The sequence below is a fragment of the Embiotoca jacksoni genome, unplaced genomic scaffold, assembly GCF_022577435.1.
Source record: "Embiotoca jacksoni isolate LCO1_2020_lvr unplaced genomic scaffold, fEmbJac1.0.p SCAF_19, whole genome shotgun sequence".
NCBI lineage: Eukaryota > Metazoa > Chordata > Actinopteri > Embiotocidae > Embiotoca > Embiotoca jacksoni.
Genome location: NW_027185329.1, coordinates 8,526,196 through 8,547,355, shown reverse-complemented (window position 1 = coordinate 8,547,355; position 21,160 = coordinate 8,526,196). Strand labels below are relative to the sequence as shown.

The window sequence follows — 21,160 nt, the reverse complement described above, 5'->3', positions numbered from 1 at the left end:
TCTTATCAAAATAATTCGTTTTCGTCGATGCGTGTGCCCGTAAAGAGGCGGCCATTTTGAGCGTCTCGCCATGGAACTACGAGTTGCTTTAAATCTGATGTACATGGACCGACCTTCTCCAAACATCACAGGTATGATAACAGCCCCGCCCTGAAGACCCCTGTGGGGTAATATTCGCTCATAGTCATAGCGCCCCCTGTTGGCCACTGGAAATTACACTTTTCATACTTTCACATTCTACGTCGAGCCGGTTGATCCCATGAACGTAAAGTCGGGTCTAAACATGTAGTTGATGATATATTGAGACATTCGTTCGACTTTGTCAATGGGCGTCGCCGTGACGATGCGGCAAAGTTGGATGTCTCGTCGTGACGCAGGAAGTTGACGTTTAAGGTCAACGGATGCTTGAAACCTCACGAAACGTGACGTAACATCCGGCGTGGTGAGACGATACATCTGATATGTGTTTTGCGAGTGGGCGTGGCCAAACGGGTCGCCAGCGCCCCCTGCTGGAGACAGGAAACGAGACAAAAGTAGCAACTTTAAGCGGGGATGTGCCGTCCCACGCACGCTGCAGGTCGGGGAGACGGCTTCGGGGAGGCGGCGCGCGGGAGTGCGAGGGCCCGTATATCACTGCTTGCAGTTTTAATTTTTTTTCTTTCTGGTCTCAGTTAAATGCTTGTAGTCGTTCAGAAGTGCTCGATCTTCACTCCTGTGTTCTTATTTCTTGCTCCGTAGACGTTAATGGAACGACGCGTTCGTCCCTGGATCAATAAAAAGATCATTGAATACATCGGCGAGGAAGAGGCGACATTAGTGGACTTTGTCTGCACCGAGGTATTAATCCTGGGCGTTGGTAGATTTCACGTCATTCTGACATCGGAGGGAAAAAATGAAACGATGAAAACAGAACGATCCTGACGTTTGTGTCTGCGCGTGTTCTCGGGTGATGGCTCACAGTACGCCGCAGAGCATCACTGGATGATGTTGCCATGGTGAGTAATGTGACAGATGTGTACGTGTCGATTATGTTCATGATAGCAGAGCAGACAGGTTTTTCTCTGCTTGAAATGTTCACATAATTACAAAATGTTCTCCATACGTACCGTGATGTGTCGGACGTGCTCCCCGTCACGTCAGATCTGTGAGCATCCTGCTTCATAACGTGTTTAAAAAATGAGACTTCAGACATCACTCCATGCCAGAAATATCAACGCAAGTTTTAGCAGCAACCTCGGCCTGTTAAAATCTGCAGATTGCAACAGATAAATCCGTGTTGTGACGATTAAACTTCACTGCATCAATAACCTTGAAATGATTAAGCCATTAATTGACAACTATTTTTTATTATCTTTGTGTCAGTCATTTTTCAAGCAAGAATACTGAACTGCAGGTTTTTTTATACACCTGAAAGTTTTTTGACTTTAATACATTTTCATCAACACTTTTTTTTTTTACTATTTTAAAGCAAAAATGCTTGAGAGAATCTAAATTTAGAAAAACTGTTTCTCAAAATGAACCTATAGATCTGCTGTGTTAAGTTTTTAGGTGGTTTATATGCCTTTTATTTTGCAGCAATAATGAAGCAATGACAGGGGAAGTTCATGGTCGTCCCACCGTCCGTTCAGCATCATTATTCATTCACCTCGTCACGTCGATTTTCCCATCAGTGCCTAATAGTCCTCTGAGGAAAGTCTGCTGTTGTCAGGAGACTTTTTGTGGACATTATCGCCCCTAATCATATCGAGACAATGTCTCTTGTCTTCCAATCGTCGTTACTTTTCGTTATTGATCGCAACAATCAGAAAAAAAACAAAAAGAAATTATCTTTCCATTGTTAGTCGAGGTTTTCTGACCCAGAAAATGCATTTTGGATCGCTGGATAACTAAATACACAAAACACAGAGGCGATGGCGACTGGCAACCCACTTTAATCCCCATGAATTAAGATTTTCTTAATGGATATCATTTGGATACAGGAACAGATCTTTGTTCCAACATTTCATTTGTGGTGACAGGGAAAAAAAAAAAAAAAAAAAAAAAAAAAAAGGAAAAAGTATGACATTTACAAATTTAATTCACAATACGAGGCCAGTGGTATGTACAAAGTAAACAGTGTTGAAAAAAATCAGTCCATTATAGCGATGCGCGGGGTCAGGATTTTTAAAATCTGCACCCACCTGACCCAGAAAAATGTGTTAATCAAACAATCAAACACGCATGTTTCAAAAAGGAAAGACACTCAAGTAGACAATAAGGTTTTGAACAACACAGAGTGGGCTACATTGACCGTGTCTGATTTTCTGCCCGGCTGATCCGCTCTGTGGAGCTTAATGCTGCTTCCGCCGAAAATAGACTAAGTGCGTTGTTTTTAGTGTCGGGGAGAAGTGCTTCCGGGATACTTTTAAAACGTCAGGTGGAATCGCGAGCATTGTCGAGAAAGGCCGACATCAGCTCCGGCGGCCGCATCGCAGTCGGCCCACGGTGAAATCCATCCAAATAATAATAAAAACTTTTTTTTTTTTTTTTGAAAGAAAATGGAACTCTTTCATTGTCTTTCCCTCCCTCGCACAAACACACGTACGATGTATTCCTCACATCTTATTAATGGGTGTTAGCAAAATAGTAGGTCACGTGTGGGTCCAGACTGGTCTTTTTCAGCTTGGAAGTCTGGGGGTGCACTTTGTAGAAAAAGAGAAGCGAGTCCACACGGTGCCGGGATTTCACCGATTCGGGACGCGTTTCCGGAGACACACGACCAGCCGAGCTGACGGGACGCTCGCTGAATGCGGTTGTTGCTACAACGCACAACACAGCTGTAGTGAACACAGAGAGGACGGGCAATGTGTAACAGTGATCCCTTCGGGGGAATTTTTTTTTTTTTTTTTTTTTTAAAAAGGACATATTTATAACTCAGTCGGAATGCTGTCACTTTGACCCAACCCACTCATCAATAGTCCATCAGTAGTTTAATATCACTGTAAAAAAAAAAAAAAAAAAACAGGAGAAAAACGTAGTTATCAGTACAAACTGAGCAATATGCCAGCAAAAAAAAATCTGCCAAAAATGAAAAAGGTATTAATAGTTTAGGTCGGCCAAGTTTGTGAATTCAGAAAACAAACATGGAAAGAATACAGCACAGTAATAGAAAAAACAGACAACATTAACAATATACAATATTGACTTTATACATTTTTAACCAAGAATGGTACAATATATCCAGATTTTAGGGTTCCTACATATTTTCCTGTTTCCAAATATCCGGCATTTTTTTTCAGACTCCTTCTTCATTCTTAAAACCGACTCAATAGTTTTGGCCAGTTCATGTGCTAATATTAGATATGTGACAGTAACAGAGATATCGCTCAGAATAGTGGACAAACTCTTAACGGGCGCAAACGTGACAACAGATATTCACGTGCCAGTTGCGAGTGAGAAAAAGAAAAAAAAAAATTCCTGGCTGTCCTGAACATCCTCAACTGTGAAGACTCAGATGTTGTAAAGAAATTAATTTCCACATGCAGGAACCCTGAGACAGTTTTGGTGTAAAAAGTGAAGCCGCCAAATGACCGTTGGACTCACGTCAATACATAAAGGTCTCTTCTGTTAACTACTGTGACACATCTTCACAAAAATTGATCGCATCCTGCAGACGAATCTACTTGTGTTTGCGTTCAACATTATTGTTCTATTACAAATAATTCTTTCAATATTCGACTAAGACATTTAAATACTGAGTTCCCGCTACAATACATTTCATTTTTTTTTTTTTTTTTTTTTTAACCCCGTTTCTCCATTTACCTCTTGCGATCCGACAAGAAAACACTTCACTGAAAATATCCTGTAGATGAACGACGTGACGCTTTCCGTCCCCCACCCCGAAAACAGTTTCAAAGCCATGAACGGCTGAATTGAAAAATAGATATCTTGTTGCTGGTTCTGCAATTTAAAAAAAGAAAAGCAGAGCTCAAGTCCACCCGGGCCTCACTGCTCAGAGGCCGTTAATAATAATTAGCTTCCTGTAGAAAGAAAACGGGTGTGCGGTTGTTGAATTAATGCAACGAGGTATGGAGTTGATGCCACCCAGAGACGGATTCCTATTAAGATGGAAGAAAAAAAAAAGAAAAAAACCCACAGCAGCTGACTATAAACAAAAAGCCAAACATACAAATAATATTAAGGTTAAAAAAAAAAAAAAAAAAAAAAAAAAACTGTCCTCTTCAGCTGCTGCTTCAGAGCAGGCCAAAGCACCACTGCAAATACATTAACTCAAAAATAGAAAAGTACCATGCATTAAAAGAGTGCTCGTGTGTCCGTGTATTTTCCTGCTCTTGCCCTGAGCTCTCAGAGCCGGCGGAGGAAATATAGAGATGTCCATAAATGTAGCACTCACAATCCACCTCCATTAGCTTACTTCCTATGGCTCAGCCTCCGCTGGCTGAGTAATAACATAGTGGGGTTGGTTGGTTTTTTTTTTTTTTTGTTTGTTGTTTTTTTTTAATACAAGGGTCCGGGGCCATCGTCCTGAGGAAAATGCGAATGGAGGAGAGTCTCCATGTAGGAAACGTAGCCACTGCTGGGCGTGTAGCCGTCGGACATGTGGTGGGGCGGAGGGGGAGGGGACAGGGCGGACAGCAGGGGGTCCGAGTTCAAGGTCGACTGAAAAGGGGCGGACTGCGGCGTCAGCGTCGGGTCCGAGGTCAGGGTCGACTCCCTGAGCGCGTCGGTGAGGGCGACGCTGGTGTCCATTGGGGTCTCGGTGTCCATCTGAGCGCCATCCCGTGGGGTCGCGCCGGGCCGGGACAGAGGGGACGAGGTTGGTGGTGTATTAATACTGTGAAGCTCCAGTGCTGGTGTCGCGACCGGGGGCGTCGTCGGCGGGCAGGCGGGCGGACCGGTCGTCTCCATCGGGGGCGTCGGCGGGCGGGGCCGAACCGGACGGCAGGCGGCGGCGTTTGGCCGCTTGGCCTTCGTCCGCTGAGGACACCGCTTCCTGTGGAACAGGTATCGCCTGAAAGGAGACCGACACGGACTTGAGACCGAGGACGGACGAAGAGCATCACGAGTTATATCGCCACGCTGCTGGGGGAGGAGAGGGGTGGGGTGGGGGAGGAGTGGGGGGGGGTGGTATTCTGTTGCTAGGAGCAGATCACTTGCAAGATTTTCTAGGATCACGAAAATGCGTCATCATTCGGTACCAAATCTCAGTTCGTAGATTACATCCGCGTCAACGCGGCTTTGTAAACGGGAGTAAGTCAGCGTCTACTGATAGCATGCGAGGCGTTTGGTTTTCATGCCGTTTAGAAGGGGGGGGGGGGGGGGGGGGGGGAGCGTGAACCAGACAAATAAACGGACGGTGCAGAAAGATTTGTGCTGTAACGCGTGACGTAATATTTTGTTTATGTTCATTTTAAAAGCTACTCCATACTGTTGCGAGTCTATTCTTTTTGTTACTGAACTAATTCACTCACACGTATAATCTGTGATGAACTGACATTGTGTTTTTTTTTTTCATTGCTTTTCAGCACTTACTGATGCTTTGATAATTATTTTTCACATATTTAAAACACAATCCTGTTAAGACCGCACGAGCGCGCGATCCGACCCGTTTCATTAGTCAATTATGTACCATCGTCATCGATACCCCCGATTTACTGCTCGGCCGTGACGTGTGACTTTAGTTCCGCGTCTTTAAAGTCTGCCCAGCTTTCTTCTGCCGCAGCTCACAGGAAGCTTCTCTGACACGGCCCTTCAGCTCTTTGTTCGTATCCTTCGGAAACTTTAATTGCGGTTTTTTTTTGTTGTTGTTTTTTTTCCCCCCCGACCAGCTACGATATAAGATATTTATTCAAACTAACAGCGTACATGTTTGTGCCCACACACACGCGAGGCTTCATCCTCCGTCGCTCGTTTTGAGTCGACGGCCGTTTTATCTGCAACCGCTTTAGTTTCCTTTTTATTGAACGATACGAGCTATTGCTGGGCTGCCTTTTCTTATTTGTTTCTACAGCCAAATATCTGCCGAATTCCAATTTCATGTTTTTAAAAGAAGTGTCCCGTGTGCGCGGGTGTCTCGGCCAAATACTCACCAGCCTGGCTCTGACCCTCTTTGGTAGCTCCTGGTCCAGCTGAAAGATCTCCGAGTGTTTGAGCATCAGCTGACTCAGGTCCTGAAACTCCACCTGAACACAAATGACGAGACGGATTAAACGAGCCGACGTTTCCGACGGCCGGGCTCACGCGGGGAGAAGAGTGACGATATTCACGTGCGCCCGATTATTAGAGGCGGCGAGAAGCGACATTGTTCGCATTGCCAAAGGAGGACAAATAAACGAGAGGTGAAGAAAAGAGCGCCAGCGGTGGCTCGGTGAGTAAAACCTCAAAACGCGCAGCCAGACGGTCGCAGGTTGGATCTCGAGCATAACAAATGGGTCCATCAACAACCATGTGCTCCGGCGGAAACGTCCTTGACTGGGGACACCGAACCCTCGAAGCTGCTCACTGACTGGATAAGAGCTTCGGTTGAGCACTTTAAATGTAAATGTAGATTCTAAAAACTATTGAGCAGAAAAGGGACAAGGTCAGGGTTGCGGCTCGACTCGGAGACCAGCTGGAGGATTTTTTTTTTTTTTTTTCTCCGGCTCATCACGGCAGCACTTCAGAGAGGCCTCTCAGTGCTGGCGCCCGCGGGTTGTACGAGACATGAAAAAACATGGAAAGATCAGAAATCAGATCAGCGGTGACTTTAATTCTGATCTTTCTGAGCTCTTTTCATGTCGCGTGTACCCCCGCTGGCTGCGGTACCGAGAAGCCTCTCGGAGACCAAAGTGCTGCTGTGATGAGCTGAAAAACAGTCAATTTACTTTGCGACGAGGAAATCATAAAAAAAATTTAAAAAAATAATCAAACGATAACCGAGTTTGTGGTGCATTAACAGATATGTCGTTTGAGGAGACACGACTGAGACGCCAAAACAACAACCTGGAAGACAAGTTCAATATTTGACATTTTATATTTTGAGTGTTTAGACAGGCGGGCGGGGGGGGGGGGGGGTTCAATGTCTTGTTCAGTGATCTCTGGGTTAAGATAAGAGTCTCTCCAGAAGCCTTACACAGCGTAACTTACAAATATACACACCGACCACAAATGTTTCCTGCGGACGTATTCACGAAAGCAGCATCGCGGCAAAAAAAAAAAAAAAAAAAAAAAAAAACTAACAACCTCACTTCTCATCTGCTTTTAATACGTTCCCTGTGTATGAAAGTGAATTCCAGGATTACAAAAAAGTCATCTACCATTCTGTAATTTCCACCATAAATTCCCCCAGAATGCAGCAGTGGTGCAAAGTCTCTCCGTTTTCCGTTTTAATGCCACACTGTATCAAAAATACTCGGCCATCATCGACAAGGGGCAGCCGAGCTTTTCACGCGCTGATGAACAACAAATCGCAGAGCCAAACCAGAAGGTGGCAAAACTGTTACAAGGAGCATCCTGCTAGGATTTGTGGAAATTGAGGTCATATTATGAGAAGATGAAGCCACTTCGTTCTATATTGCAGTCACAGACCGTCCGTGTGTAAAGCCGCGTCACTTTTATGACTCGGGAGCCTTATTTGTAACTTGGAGCCAAAAGGTAATAAAAGATGAGGATGGAAATAACCTCGGGTAAATCCTGTGATGCGCAGTATGTTTATCATGTTTATCGTCACAGGAAGGGATCGCATATTGACCGTCTTCATTGGGAAGCGGTTCAACAAAGAAATTGAACGTTTTTCCTCGACTTCTGCAAAAAGAGAATTCACGTAAGGCGTACAAATTCGACGCAATTTTGGAGAAAAGTCACTGGAAAAGAAAACATTTTTGATCACATCAATCACGAGAACAAAAAACAGCAAAATCCGCAAGGGGCTTAATTGCTTGATGGATTTTTGAACGCAAGGACTGTGATTGTTACCTCCCTCGTCCGTCCGCATGTTTACCTATCAGTTTGTGTGATGCGCAGATATGCAACTTTTTGCCCAGAGAGATTTCGATTTCGCGGAGTGTGTTCGGAGACTGACGCCCCCCCGCCCCAACGCTGGTTCTTTCCTCACCTGGTAGAACTTGTGGGTGTGCTGTTTGACAAAGGAGGCGTTGAGGACCTGACCCTCAGGAGTGCTGACCACAATCAGCTCCCCGACTTCGGGAGGACCGCTACGCAGGCAGTCGTGACTCTGAGGGAGGAGAGAGAGGACGTAGACAGAGAGGAAGAAGACGCGGAGACGCACAAGGAACGTGAAAGAGACGGAGAGAAGAAAGACGGACAGAAAAAAAAAAAGAATAATTACATTTTAAGAGAGACGGCATGTAAATACAATAAAGTGTGTGAGGAGGAGTCCAATCTGGTTCTCTGCAATTCAAACTAATTTGGTTTGGTTATTTCACATTATAATTCTAGACACAATTATTAGTCCAGCTTCCTTTTAATAAATAGATTTGAGGATTAAATTGTATAAATGTTTTATTAAAGTTATGTTTGTTGCCAACTTCTAACAGTGACTCATTAAGGGTTACCTGAAGTTACATTAAAGTTAAAACGCATGCTGCAGTTTTGAGGGAATATCTGTCAGGTTTGTAAAACACACAGGAAGGTGTCGGATTCAACCGCTCGAGCCCTCACCAATATGTTTTCTGGGTGCAAGTTGTCACAGTATGAGCCGTCATCAAAGTTGACCTCGTAGAACGTCTGCGTTGCCATGCCGATGATGGTACAGTGGTAGTACCAGCCGTCACTGTTGCGACCAATCACCCTTTGGCCCAGAATGGGACCCCGTGAGCTTTTGGGTGCCGCTCGAGGCTGAGAGGAGAGAAATTCAGACAAGAATGCTGTTGAATTGGAAATGTGTGTCTATCTGTGTATAAACATTTTTTTTTTTTTTTTTTTTTTTTAAACACTTAAATGTACAGCAAAATTTCAAAACGGGAATTCTACTGTAAAACGACTTATGTTCGTTCAAATCTTTCTGAGGAGAACCCGAATTGGTTTTATACAGTTCTGAAGTGAATTTGTTCATAAGCATGTAACAAACAGACGTCTGTTTCCTTCGAGCACCGCAATGAAACCTAAAACCGAATTTAAAAAAAATAAAAAAAATAACAAAAGGCCCACTGGCTATTTAAAAGAATGTAAAACATAAAACACGAATAACAGAAGAAAAAAAAAAAAAAATGTAATCAAACTCTTGACTTCTGACAACAAGTTACAATTCTACAATTTCACAAAAACACAAGACTTTAAATGCCTGAGCCACTTTGCTTGATTTGCACTCACCTTCGGAGTGGCCTTTTTATGCTTGTGGCAGGTGACGGACACCACGTAGGGCCAGTCGGCAGGCGTCATGACCACCCCGGCAATTTGGGCGCAGGTGACGTGGAAGGAGGTGGCGCAGTTCTCGTTTGAGCACTGGATGCAGGCGCCGCGGTTCTGATTAGCACTCTTGCCGTGGCAGAACACGCACTTCTGCAAAGAGAACGCAACATAAAAGGTCGGTCGGTCGGTCGGTCGGTCTTCCGGGTCAGAGGCGAATTCTGCTCGGTCGGGTGTTTTCCCAAGTTGTCCGTCCAGTTCTTGTAAACGTCCGTTTTGGACGCGACGATAAACCGACTCCCGTTTGCATTGCGAAAAGGTCACCGTGACCCGTTTTGTGGCCGTAACGCGAGAATTCATTCACTGCCTGTGACGAAGTTGGTGTGTGGAGGAGCCGCGTTTTAGAACGAGTGGCTTCTCCGCAGCAACATCCACATTTGACGGCCAGTCAGCTTTCAAGTTTGAGAAGGCTCGGTGGACGAGTGTCCAAACGGTCGGAGCAGAATTACTTTGAATCGAAGCCCGTTACGATTTCAGAAAACTATTCTTAAAAGAAATGTAGTTCCCGACCTGCTTGAAAATCAACCCTGCAACTCCAAAAAGGTTAAAACAATTAAAACTGCAATTTATCGACAAAAAAACTATTTCACTCTTCTGGTCTGGCAAACCGTGAAATTGCAGTAATTGTGGGTTGTGTCGTGAAATAGAAATGGAAGAATAAGGCACGTAACCATCTTCTCTTCTCTCTGATCTTTGATTCTGTTTGGTATTTTAACAGGATCCTACTCATTAAAAATAGAATGGACGTTTTCAGCTTTGCACACAACATGCTTGTGCGATCATCAGTGCCACTACTGTGGTGAAATTTTTTTTTGAACAGCTTGTTAATAACAGCGGCCTGAACTGTCACTGACAGTCAAAACATGTTTTTTTTAAATATATATATATATACATCTTGCATCACTCCTTCAGCCTCTGACACAATCATGCAAAGACTTTGCTTTTCTCTTATTTTACTTTTCAGATCTCTAAATTCTTGTGAAATTCCCGCCAGCCAGCCAAATCTCAGCCTTTGGCCAACAACACGGTCTTAACTCTCTGCAGCTCCATCGCCCAGCACATGCGGCCCGCTCAACCGTCAATCTCCATTTCGCTTGACAAAATCCTCCATGTGTACTGCTCTTTGTCTTTACTCCCTCCTCCTCCATCCCTCATTTGCCCCGCAATTCAGAGTAAAGCCGAAAGAATGAGGGAGACAAAGATCAAAAGCCTGACTGGAAAACATTGGAATTATACACATTCACCTCATGACAACACGCTTCGATCTAACAGACCCATTATCGAGACAGCTTTGACACGTGTTAACTGGCATCAGTCCAACTCGTTGGTTTATTGTGATTATCGACCATCTCTCCAGCCTCTCACTCTGCCTTACACCCGTCCTTACGCTCCGTCCCTCGTTTTTTGTGTCTCCTGCTTTTTGAGAAATCACCCCGCAAGCAGCCGTAGCGCCGCGCATAGCTAAATCAATACAAAATAAAAATTCTTTATTAAAGTGTCAATACTTCATTTTTCTACTGGTACAGGACAGATATTTCACCGGCAGCTACGCTTTATAGATTTCGCCGGCTACTGAAATCACAGGGAGGCGGTGACAAGACACCAGAGCAGCACAGAGGAAACTCAGTGGCACCAAGAAGCATTTTGTTGTCTTTTCATTTTTAGACCTTATTTTAACTTGCTGGAGTCTTTTTTTAGACTGCGTATTTAAACTTCAATTCAAAATCTGTTCGCACTATATCTTCTCTCTAAAAGATTCATCAACAGAAAATAAAGCTCAACTTACTTTTGAGGCCGAATTAAATTAACTTATTTTTAACTTTTAACATTATAACTTTGGACAACACGATTTGAATAAATGTTCCTTTTTGTCGTATAAATCGGCTCCTTCACCTCAGCACAGTGGTGGCTTTGCCCTGGTTGCCCCCTAAACATCTCTGGTACCTGAATCTCCTCCCCTTTCCGGAGGGAGGCGGAGCTTCAATTGTTCTGTATACTATAACCCTAACCCTCTTAAAAAAAAAAAAAAAAAAAAAAAGGCTCTTTGAAAGTAAATCCAGTCTGGTCCGACCCTCACAACCATGAACATCATCGGCCCTTGAGACCACTCTGCCAGCTTGCTGGTCTGCACATCAAAACAGACTGAAAGCCCCTGGACATTACAGTTAACCATCAGTGAAAATAACTGTCCAACTGAGAAGTAAAGTAAACAATTATAACTTAAAGACAAAGGCACTGTTTTGGTGGGTGTTTTCGCACATCGCAGGAGAACGGACCTGGACCGGTAAAACGGTTTTAAAGGCTGTGTGATAATTTATTTAAACAACTTGCATTTTCAAGCTCGAGGCTGTTTTCTCACAAGCACAGACATCGCAGTGCCTCGAAGGTGCAAGATGCAACAATACCTTTGGGAAAGGTACGTCTTCTGAGGATTTGAGCAGTGTTACTGTGCCTCAGAAATTCTGAAAAAACTAAGACAAAAGCAACTTGTGTGAAATCTCTCCATCCCTAAAAAAAACAAATCTTCAAAGGCAGAAGGGAAAAACAGAGATTGCTGGAAATGGTGCGGAATAAACTGGTTCCACGGGTACGTGTTCACATTTGATCAGTCCAGTCATCTGACTCATTAGACCGCACAGCTTCTTCTCACAGCCTTTTAAGAATAGACCGAGGAAACCTTCTTTGACAGCACTCGGATGCAAATGTCACCCAGCTTGTCTGTGATAGATTATTCAGAGAGAAGGTGACATTATTTGTAGATTTGTGATAATGCACCAGCAAGCATTGCTATTGCCTATGAAGTGGGATCGGGTGAACGGAGCAGGCGAGAAGAGGCTGAGAAGGAGGGAAGACGAGCGGAGAGGAAGACACGGGATGAGTTGTGTTCAAAGACACGGCAGCAATGGGGAAATTGTCTCCTGCCCACGGGATCGATGCAGTTCATTTGGCACAGTGAGAAATGACAGCTGATTATTCAGCCTTTCCCCTCAGCACATCTGTTTTACCCCATGTCCTCCACTGCTAGCAAAAAAAAAATATATATATATATATATATATCTACTCATCCACCAGGGAAGGATGGAGGGTTACAGAGAAAGTGGCAGATACAGAGGCAGTGAACAGGAAAGACAGCAATTCCCCTAAATGCAGGGAAAAGCCTGTGAGGAGAACAGGGACGAAGAAAATAATTCATGGTGGCAAGAAAAAAACTAAAGAAATCCAAAAGCTGCAGTGAGCTCTGACTACAGAGAAGTTGAACTTTCTTCAAAGAGAGGTTGAAGATTGTGACTGTCAGAATGGTCTTGATTGGTTTTAAATGTTGACCTCTGCCTCTTTGACAACAATACACTAACCCTGAGACAGATGAGCAAATCTTTTCTTTGTCTCTTACCAGATTCTTGCGGGTTTCCGGGACAGCACTGACGTCCACCGGCTCCCTCTTGATGGCGTTGACGAAGCGAGCTTCAGCCACAGCGATGGCACAGATGACATGGACCCACCTGGTGAGACGGTGAGAGAGACGACCAACACACGGAGTCAGGGAACTACATTTTACATGATATTTTGATGTAGTGTGTTTTTCTGAATAAACCTCTCGGGGTATTGCTATTAGTAAATTTGCAACAAATTTTGAAGATGTCACACACAAAACCCAAATACTAACCGGTTGTCTACGGTCGTCTTCAAAGCTCCTCCTCTCAAGTTGCAGAGGCAACACTCCTGAAAAATGGGAGCGAAAATGAGTTTTATGCAAAGTGATTTTGATCCTCTCCCACCCAAGTCAGTGTTTTTCCAAATATTCATTTACAAAATGTAGGCTGTACATGTCCAACAAAGCTCCACAATGAGTCAACTCTAAAGAAACATGTTCACCTAATTCAGTCGACTTGTTTGACTTGGTGTTCTTTGGTCAACAGGTCGAGCTACTACTCACCACTGTCCAGGCTCCTGCTGCACACCGTGAGCACATCCAGGAATCCCCGGCAGAGTCTGGCTTCACACCGTAACAGCCTGCAAGAGAGGAGACGCGAATGACTTCACGTATCGATCCTATAATATTTTACGTTTCTACATGAGGAGTGTATTCACGTTCAGTAAGGACGGTCTGCAAGGCAACGCCACCTCTGTCTTTCTTTTTCTTAAAACTAAAAAATGCTGCGCCCTCTCCTGCCTGTTAACCATTTTGCTCCCACTTTATTCGGAGCCTGCCCAATCTTCTCATCACTATCTCCAATTTGAGCATCTCGGCGAAAAAGACTTGCAGGTTTAATGTAACACCTGGACAGGTTTGAATGATTTCCAGTTGGATGTCCAGTCCAGAACAATGAGGAGCAGAGGGATGGAGCGCAGAGCTGGCATTTTTGACAGGAGCTCTTTCTGCTTCATGTCCTCTTATCAATAGCAGCGCTGTTTCCTCAGCTGAGAGCAGCTCATCCTTGGATGACTAATGAACTGGCCTTCAAGGTGCACTCCAGCTTTAGGGATAATAAGAACCCCGGAGGGTTGATGTGTGTGTGCGTGTGTGTGTGTGTGTGTGTGCGCACATGTCCATGCTGTGATTCATGTGGTTGTGTGTTCGGCCTTAAAACAAAACATCTATTTGTGCAGATATTTTAAAAAAAAAAAGCTCATACCCTGTGTATATGAAACTTTTCTCAAAATACAGATATTTTATTTGCACCATTAACAAGCAAAGAAAAAAAAACGGTTTGTCTATACAGCCGAGCCTTACATTTGGAAATAAAAACTAGAGCCAATCACAGAGACATCCGTGCGCTAACTCCCTCACATGTGATGTTACACGGGGTCCGCTCTGTCAGAAGCAATGTGCCCCCGAAGAAACGATCATATGCGGGAAGCGGGGTAAATAAGCGCTGGGGAGGTTTATGGTGAGCTTGCTTCAACGGCCCCTTCGCTAGTTTAACCCGAGTCAGCGAGAGACAAACTAGGAAGCCTCACTGAGCGCGGCAACGGGGGAATTGAGCAGGCAGTCTGCTGCACTGTTGTGGTAGAGTCTCGTCTTCTGCACTTCCTATTTTTCCCCAACGCTATTCTCAAGAGTCCGGGGGTAAAATAATGTGTTGACTGGAGAAAGGTAGTGAAATGCCCGGCAGAGCCCGCCTTGCACGGCCGAATATGCGCTTGTGGCTGGAGACCGAGATTCTCGGCGTCACAAAACGAACGCTGCAGAACCGAATCAAATTAAACTTTTCTTCAACAAGACACACGACGTAATAAAACCTTTTAAGTCCAATATTGTTGAGCTTGTACATTCACTTTAACACATCCTTTATTATTAAAGCCTGGTCTATACATCGGCAAGCCGATATTGGCATATATGTTGTCCAATATGAATACTTTTTTCAAAACATAATGCAGAAAAAGATGCTTTGGGGCGAATTAGAAATTGTTCTTTTTGTGTTTTAAAAAAACAAAACATTAAATTCCCAGTGACGTTTACCGTTTCATTACACTGATGTAAGTGTGGATAATAAACTGTACAACATCCTGCCTCCATTACTTATCTTTGTCACAAGTGTCACTTTTTTTAACCCTCTAAAATCAATATCCACCTCAAAAATCCAGTATCGGTTACGCTACAATTAGCCTGTCTGGTTGTGATGTTAGTCGTAAAATATTGTATTTAAATGTGTGTTTGTATTCTCTTGTCTGTTTGCATGTAAAAAAAAAAAAACATATTTGTCACAAAAATTGAATAAATCACAAAAATATAAAAAAGTTCTTGCGTCCCTTGAGTGGCTGAACACAGCGACTGTAGCTGCTTCACAAAAAACTGTAATCAAATTCTCTTTGCTTGAAAACTGCACGAGTTAACTTTTCATTACCTGCAATATTTTTTGGAGCTCAGATTTATTTTTATTGCTCATCCAGAAAACATGACCTATTCTTATGTGAAACCAATGCAGCTGTTATTCTTTTTTTTTTTTTTTTCTTTTTTCAAGCTGTCCTGAGAGTTTTACACTTACTGGCATGAACCTGCATGAAGCAGCATGAACAGCGGATCAGAAGACTGTTTCCATCCTCTCCGATGTGATGGTTGGTGGGCGGAGGCTCCGTGTTTCCCGCTCCAACACTGAAGCACATCTCTGGGACCAGTGGACGGGTCAAACTGCCAGGGTGAGGAAAGGAGCCGCGCGGAGACTCGTTTGCGGTGGAGATGTCTTTGTGTGGCTGGAACCAAAATAAAAGATTCATTTCCGATGGTAGGAACGATCGATTTGTGGCCCACAATTGTCAGTTCGTAGCTTTAATAGTCAAGTACTTTTTGATCGACATCACCGGCGGCAGTTAACTTCCTGAATTGCTACTATTTACATAATCCATCACTGCTTCACTGACACATACGGCGTGTACCGCGGTGTGTGGCTCTACCTTTGTGTAGGGACAGAAGAGCGAGCAGATAGCACAGTGTGGCTGGAGTACGGCCACTGCAGCATTGAAGGCCTTCTCTGCCAGGAAGTTGGGGGAGTGATTCTGCCACAGGTGCTCCTGCTTCTTCATGTCGCTGTCCAGCGGCATGGGGGAGGACAGCTCTGTGAGGGACAAATCACAATACATGAGAGTGCTGCTGCAAAACAGTAAAAGGACACAGACTAAAGAGACGGAGGAAGATTCGGTTATTGGAAATGACTTTCTTTTTTTTTTTTTTTCTTTTTTTCCTGAAATGCACATAAAGCCTTTTTTAGAGAAGCTCCAAAATCTTTTTAATAAGAGAGCCCTTGCCAAGAGACGAGAAAAGCACACTCTGGTCCCGGACAATAACAACACCACTCGTGATATAACTGGCTGATGAACAGAAGCAGCACAGGCATCAATAATTTGCTGCTCTGCGTCGGAAATCTGTTTTGCAGGGAAGCCCTGAAGCTACTGATCCAGACTGGAAGACCTGGACACAAGGCAGGAGGATCTTTTCACAAGCTTTCCATTAAACTCTGTCTTTTTTCCCCATATCGATGGCCTTCTCTCTCTCCTTGTCCTCCCATCTACCCTTCTGAAGGACGGGTCCCAAGTCGGGTCCCCTGCTGCCAACTTAAAGTGACTTTGAAAGCAGGTAATTGGAAGTCATGATCCTGGGATCAATAAGTGTCAGTCAGAAAATGAAAAGGAAAAACATGGAAGAGACAGAGTCGGGTAGAAAAGCTTTGCCGTCTTGATTTCATTATCCCCACAGGGAGCTTTGGTCCGGCTTGTTTTTCTTTGCCCAAATCGATAATTAAAACAAAAATGGTGTCGTCTTGGTTGTGGAGTGAATGAAGTGACATGAAAAATGAGGAGTACAGGAGGAAATCTGGTGGTAAATCTGTTAATACCGTCTTGTCTTGAAAGGTAACCGTTTTCATTTTATAAAGCACTGTTTTTCTCCATAGCTTTATTAATGTCAAGAGGAAAATCATCAGCATTCACACATCACCGCGCATTTCTGAACTAACAAATAAACTTTGATCAAATCCTTGTAGTTTAGCAGCTCATAGGAGAAGATTGACAAGTCTTTAACAATTGAAAAACTTTCTGTACCGAGCTTAAAATAAGCTTATATTTACAAGAAAATACACTTGAGGTTAAATCAATATACAGTTAAGAGTTAAACAAAACAAAAAAACCTACCTTTGTCACTAGTTGGGTCTTGCTTGACGATAGACAGAGGGGAGCGCATGGGGGGCTTGCTGAGGGGGTGGCGCCGACTCTTTTTTACTTCAGTTGGCATTTTCATCTTGGAGTAGCACCCCTGATAAAACAAGTTTGTTTCATATTGTCTTTTGTTTATTTTTGTGCAATAACTACCATATGCATGCTCAAATAAAAAGTATTTTCAACATGTTGAAAAGTTAACCTTGGCTTTGTGAACTGTTGTTTTACTGTAGGCTTTGCAGAATTCATAAAACTTACAGGAAGACAAATATCCAGTTAGTACAGCTGCAAGTTGTAATACCTTTTTTCTACATGTAGGCCAGTTAGTTATGCAACATTGCAGTGATCAACGCTGAGATACACCGCCATTTTGATTCACTTTGTAGATTTAAGTTGTGAATTAAACTGATGACGGTAAATGTGAGTGCATTTTTGCCAATTTAAGGTTCAGTGAGCTGCATATTAAAGTGCAAATTAAAACGGTAAGTGTGGCTTCCAGACAGTTTAAGTGCTGCCTTGTTGGGACACAGTAACTTGTTACAAATCACTTCTATTGACTTAAAAGCATGATCAGTCTCACCTGGGTGGCGCTCACATCCACCTTGTCGTCTGCTGGCTCGCCACTCTGCTTTAACGACAGACTGTCTAGATGTCTGACCATGCCCTTCTTTGAATTCTTGATGCCAGACGTAGCAAACTGCTCAAACGCTTCCTCAAATCCAGTGATGGCGTTTTGAAAGCTGGTCATCTTCTTTTGCTTTTTCTGCTTCTTTTTCTCAATGTCTTCTGTCATGATCTGTGGTTTAGCTTCTGCTTCTTGTGCTGGCAAAGAAAAGAGGAGAAAAATAAGTCAGAAGTGTAGCGATGGTTCATCAAATAGAAGTGAGAGACTCTGGTGGTGGAAAAACCTTCAGCTGGGCCCGAGGTCGTCAGGCTTTCCAAAACGTATTTTTTTTTCTTAACAGTCAATAAACCTAGCAGTGTATAAACTTCTTCACAAAATAATCAAAAGACTCGACAAAGAAGCACAATGAAACTAGCAGAGGTCAGCGCGATTTACTGTAAATATAAAGACAACACAGCAAACCTGGAGACGTTCCATGGAAGAAAACACTGAGAAAAGGTCTTAAGGGAACTCTCACTCACCCAACCTGACTCCTCCTGTTTGTGGAGCTTATGCTTTTATCATTTTTCTGACCTTTCTACCTTTAGTTACAGATCTTCCCCTAATGTCCTTCAACATATTGCCATAGTATCTGCAGCTGGGTCATAATGACCTTTCAAATGTTAGTCACAGATATCTCTGGAATGTGCCGGGAGTAGGACTAAAAAGTAGATCCTCATTACATTTAATTCATTGTTATCTATGTAAAGATCTTTAAGCAGAAACACATCATTCCACCAGGAGCACATTTCATTTACTATTGTTTCTGCAATATGCTGAAGTTATACGGCTCATGGCCTCTTATTTAACCTCTAAAGATTCATCATCATATCGTTAGGATTATTACTTACACAAGAAAAATACCACACTCGAGGTGCTGTATGTAATACTGGGATGTAAACTGTGCTGAAAAATGATGAGTTGTCAATTAGGAAGGTTCTATGTTTAAATGGTTTTAATCAAGTTCGGTTGAACGCGGAGATTCAATTCCGATTGAAAACGCGTGTGGGTTTAGTGAATGTCCACATGTGTTATGCTCTGGAATAACACCCCTTGCCTTTCATCTTTGTTTACACATTAACATACAACAGTCTCTAGCTGTTCATGTCCTCCTCACCCTCTGCAGACGGGGTCTCAGCTGCTCTGGCAGCGGCCTCAGCAGCCTGCTGCTCCTCACGCTCCATAGCCTCCAGGGTCATCAAGGCCTCTTTGGCCAGGCGCTCCTCCCTCTCCTGCCTCCGCTGGGCCTCGCGCTCCTCCACCTGACGCTGGTACTCAGCAGCGTTCAGCTCAATGCCCTCCTCCGCCAGGACCTTTACCTCCTCCAGTTTTAGACGACGCACCTGCTTCATCTTCTGCATGGCCCTGGAGTAGAGCAAAGAGACAGTTCAGCAAAACCTTCATAACCGTACACTGTCCTTTTAAGAGCGCAAATACTGCTTTTTGCTTCCGTTTGTCACAAATCCAAATGGCAAATTTAGAATTAGCTCATTATGTGCAAAATGTGCTTCTTGCTATTTGTCTGGATCCAGTGTATCAAATGCACAATGTGTGCAGTTCGACCTCACCTTCGCAGCAGGTTGGCCCGGTAGGTGACGCGTTGCTCCCTCCAGCGTTCTAGCTCGGGGCTGTTGAGCTCTGTGGACTTCAGGTGGTCCAACACCGTGGCGTCTTTGCCCTGCTTCCACATCTCGTATCGATCAGGCTGTAGGCAGCGCACGAACACATCCATGGAGATCTTCACCATGTCTTTTCGACAGGTACACTAGAAAGAAAGAAAAAAAAAAAAAAAACATACAGAGAAGGAGGACATGGCTCTATGTTAGAGTAGGAAATAGCAGCAGGTAAAGAATGAAGCAAACTCTGTTCAACAAACAAACAAACAAACAAAGTGAATGAATTTCTAGTTAAACGGGGAATGGAAACCAACGTCACATCCCACTGCATTCAGGTTTTTCAGAGCCTTATCCCCACTGTTGTAGAATACTGGTGTTTGTCTACATATGGAGGAAGTGCCACACATGACACATTTCAGCGACACCTCACAGATTTTTGACTGAAAACTCACTGCAGTGAGTGATCAAAAAGAGGAGACAACCTTCTGTGGCAAACTGATGAAGAATGCCAAAAAAAACAGATGGAAGAAGAGTGTGAAGAAGAGCAGAGGAGAGCAGCAAGGAACAGCAGGAACACACTGCTCAAAGACATGTTTCTTGAACTTCAATGATTATGCGTTCATACAGACAATTTGAAATATTTTATAATTAATAAATCGGTATCCAAATGTATGACAAATGTGTTAACCACAATGAATGGAGCTCCACCGAGTTTTTGCTCTATCCTCAATATGGAGGGAGTGATATTATCTCGGCTATAATCATGAAGGATTAACAACCAAATGTATTAATAAGAGTGACTTTTGAATGGTATTGTACATATTAGTGCAGAGTAGAGCCAAAGAAGCACTGCATGTATGAACAACAAAGGTCGCTGCGATAGGAAGAAAGTAACGGGTTGAAATATCTGGATTGTGAATCACTTTTCCCTGCATCTGTGTAAGTTACTAGAAAACAATTGTTAAAACAGAAACCACAAACATGCTCTGAGTATATGATGGACGATTGCCTGTACTGTGGGAGTGTTGTATTTACAGCACTGAGCAAAGTTACTCCAAAATATGGCAGAAAGTAAGACTAGGTGAATGTGGCACAGATGGAAATGAGTGACAGCTGCATCTGGTAACCACTCGCACTTCAAAACATACCACGAACCTTCATTATGACATAACAGGTCAATGAATCATTCTGCTGACTAGAGAAGAGCGCAGCTGTATCGCAGCAGAGCTGTTAGATGGAACCAGAGCTCTGCATTATCAGCGAGAGAAAAATGGCAGGTACAAGAAAAAGAAGTGTGGGAAAGAAGGAAACAAACGGAGGAGGATGCAACAAACAAAAATGGGTGGAGAGAGCGAGAGATGAAAATATTTTGTTTTGTGCCTTGCTTGCTGTATTACATTCTGCTCCTATTATTTTCTGAGCTATACCGAGCCTTATGTTCAATTACTGGAAACACAACAGCTCACAATATCCACCGCGAAACAATATCCAGCCTACATTTCATCTAGACACCACTTGACAGACGGAAACATTAAAATATGGTGTCGGGCGGGTGCAGGAAGTGGGAGGGGTGAGGGGGTGGCCGATGGAGCATGATTGCTACCATCATGAAACCATAGGTAAAAAATGGCCTCACGGCAAGAAACTACAAACACAAAAGAAAACAAGATAAATGTTGCTCATTGTACGTGGCAAAATGCACCGTTTCCATTTGTGAAAACGATATAGAGGCTCTTTGTATTTTTATGAAACTGTTAAGAGGTTGTTGCCATCCTCAAGGGCCAGGGTGAGTTACACTTTATTATCATATTAAAACTTAATTAGA

At 43.5% G+C, this 21,160-nt stretch overlaps 1 protein-coding gene across 2 annotated transcripts in view; it reads right to left on the bottom strand.

The window, feature by feature from the left end:
* Window positions 1-4,730: 4,730 nt before the first annotated feature.
* Window positions 4,731-21,160, bottom strand: part of kdm4b (lysine (K)-specific demethylase 4B) — a 42,771-nt gene continuing 26,341 nt past the window's right edge. For both annotated transcript variants that reach the window (XM_069153381.1, XM_069153382.1), the window contains exons 9-22: window positions 19,288-19,484; window positions 18,837-19,084; window positions 17,636-17,877; window positions 17,032-17,152; window positions 15,799-15,959; window positions 15,393-15,597; window positions 13,340-13,416; window positions 13,070-13,125; window positions 12,797-12,905; window positions 9,310-9,498; window positions 8,659-8,835; window positions 8,093-8,212; window positions 6,090-6,182; window positions 4,731-5,011 (exon numbers count right to left, since the gene is read on the bottom strand). In XM_069153381.1, the coding sequence (XP_069009482.1) occupies window positions 4,829-5,011; window positions 6,090-6,182; window positions 8,093-8,212; window positions 8,659-8,835; window positions 9,310-9,498; window positions 12,797-12,905; window positions 13,070-13,125; window positions 13,340-13,416; window positions 15,393-15,597; window positions 15,799-15,959; window positions 17,032-17,152; window positions 17,636-17,877; window positions 18,837-19,084; window positions 19,288-19,484 (2,178 nt within the window). In that variant the 3' untranslated portion in view covers window positions 4,731-4,828. The remainder of the gene's footprint in view (window positions 5,012-6,089; window positions 6,183-8,092; window positions 8,213-8,658; window positions 8,836-9,309; window positions 9,499-12,796; window positions 12,906-13,069; window positions 13,126-13,339; window positions 13,417-15,392; window positions 15,598-15,798; window positions 15,960-17,031; window positions 17,153-17,635; window positions 17,878-18,836; window positions 19,085-19,287; window positions 19,485-21,160) is intronic.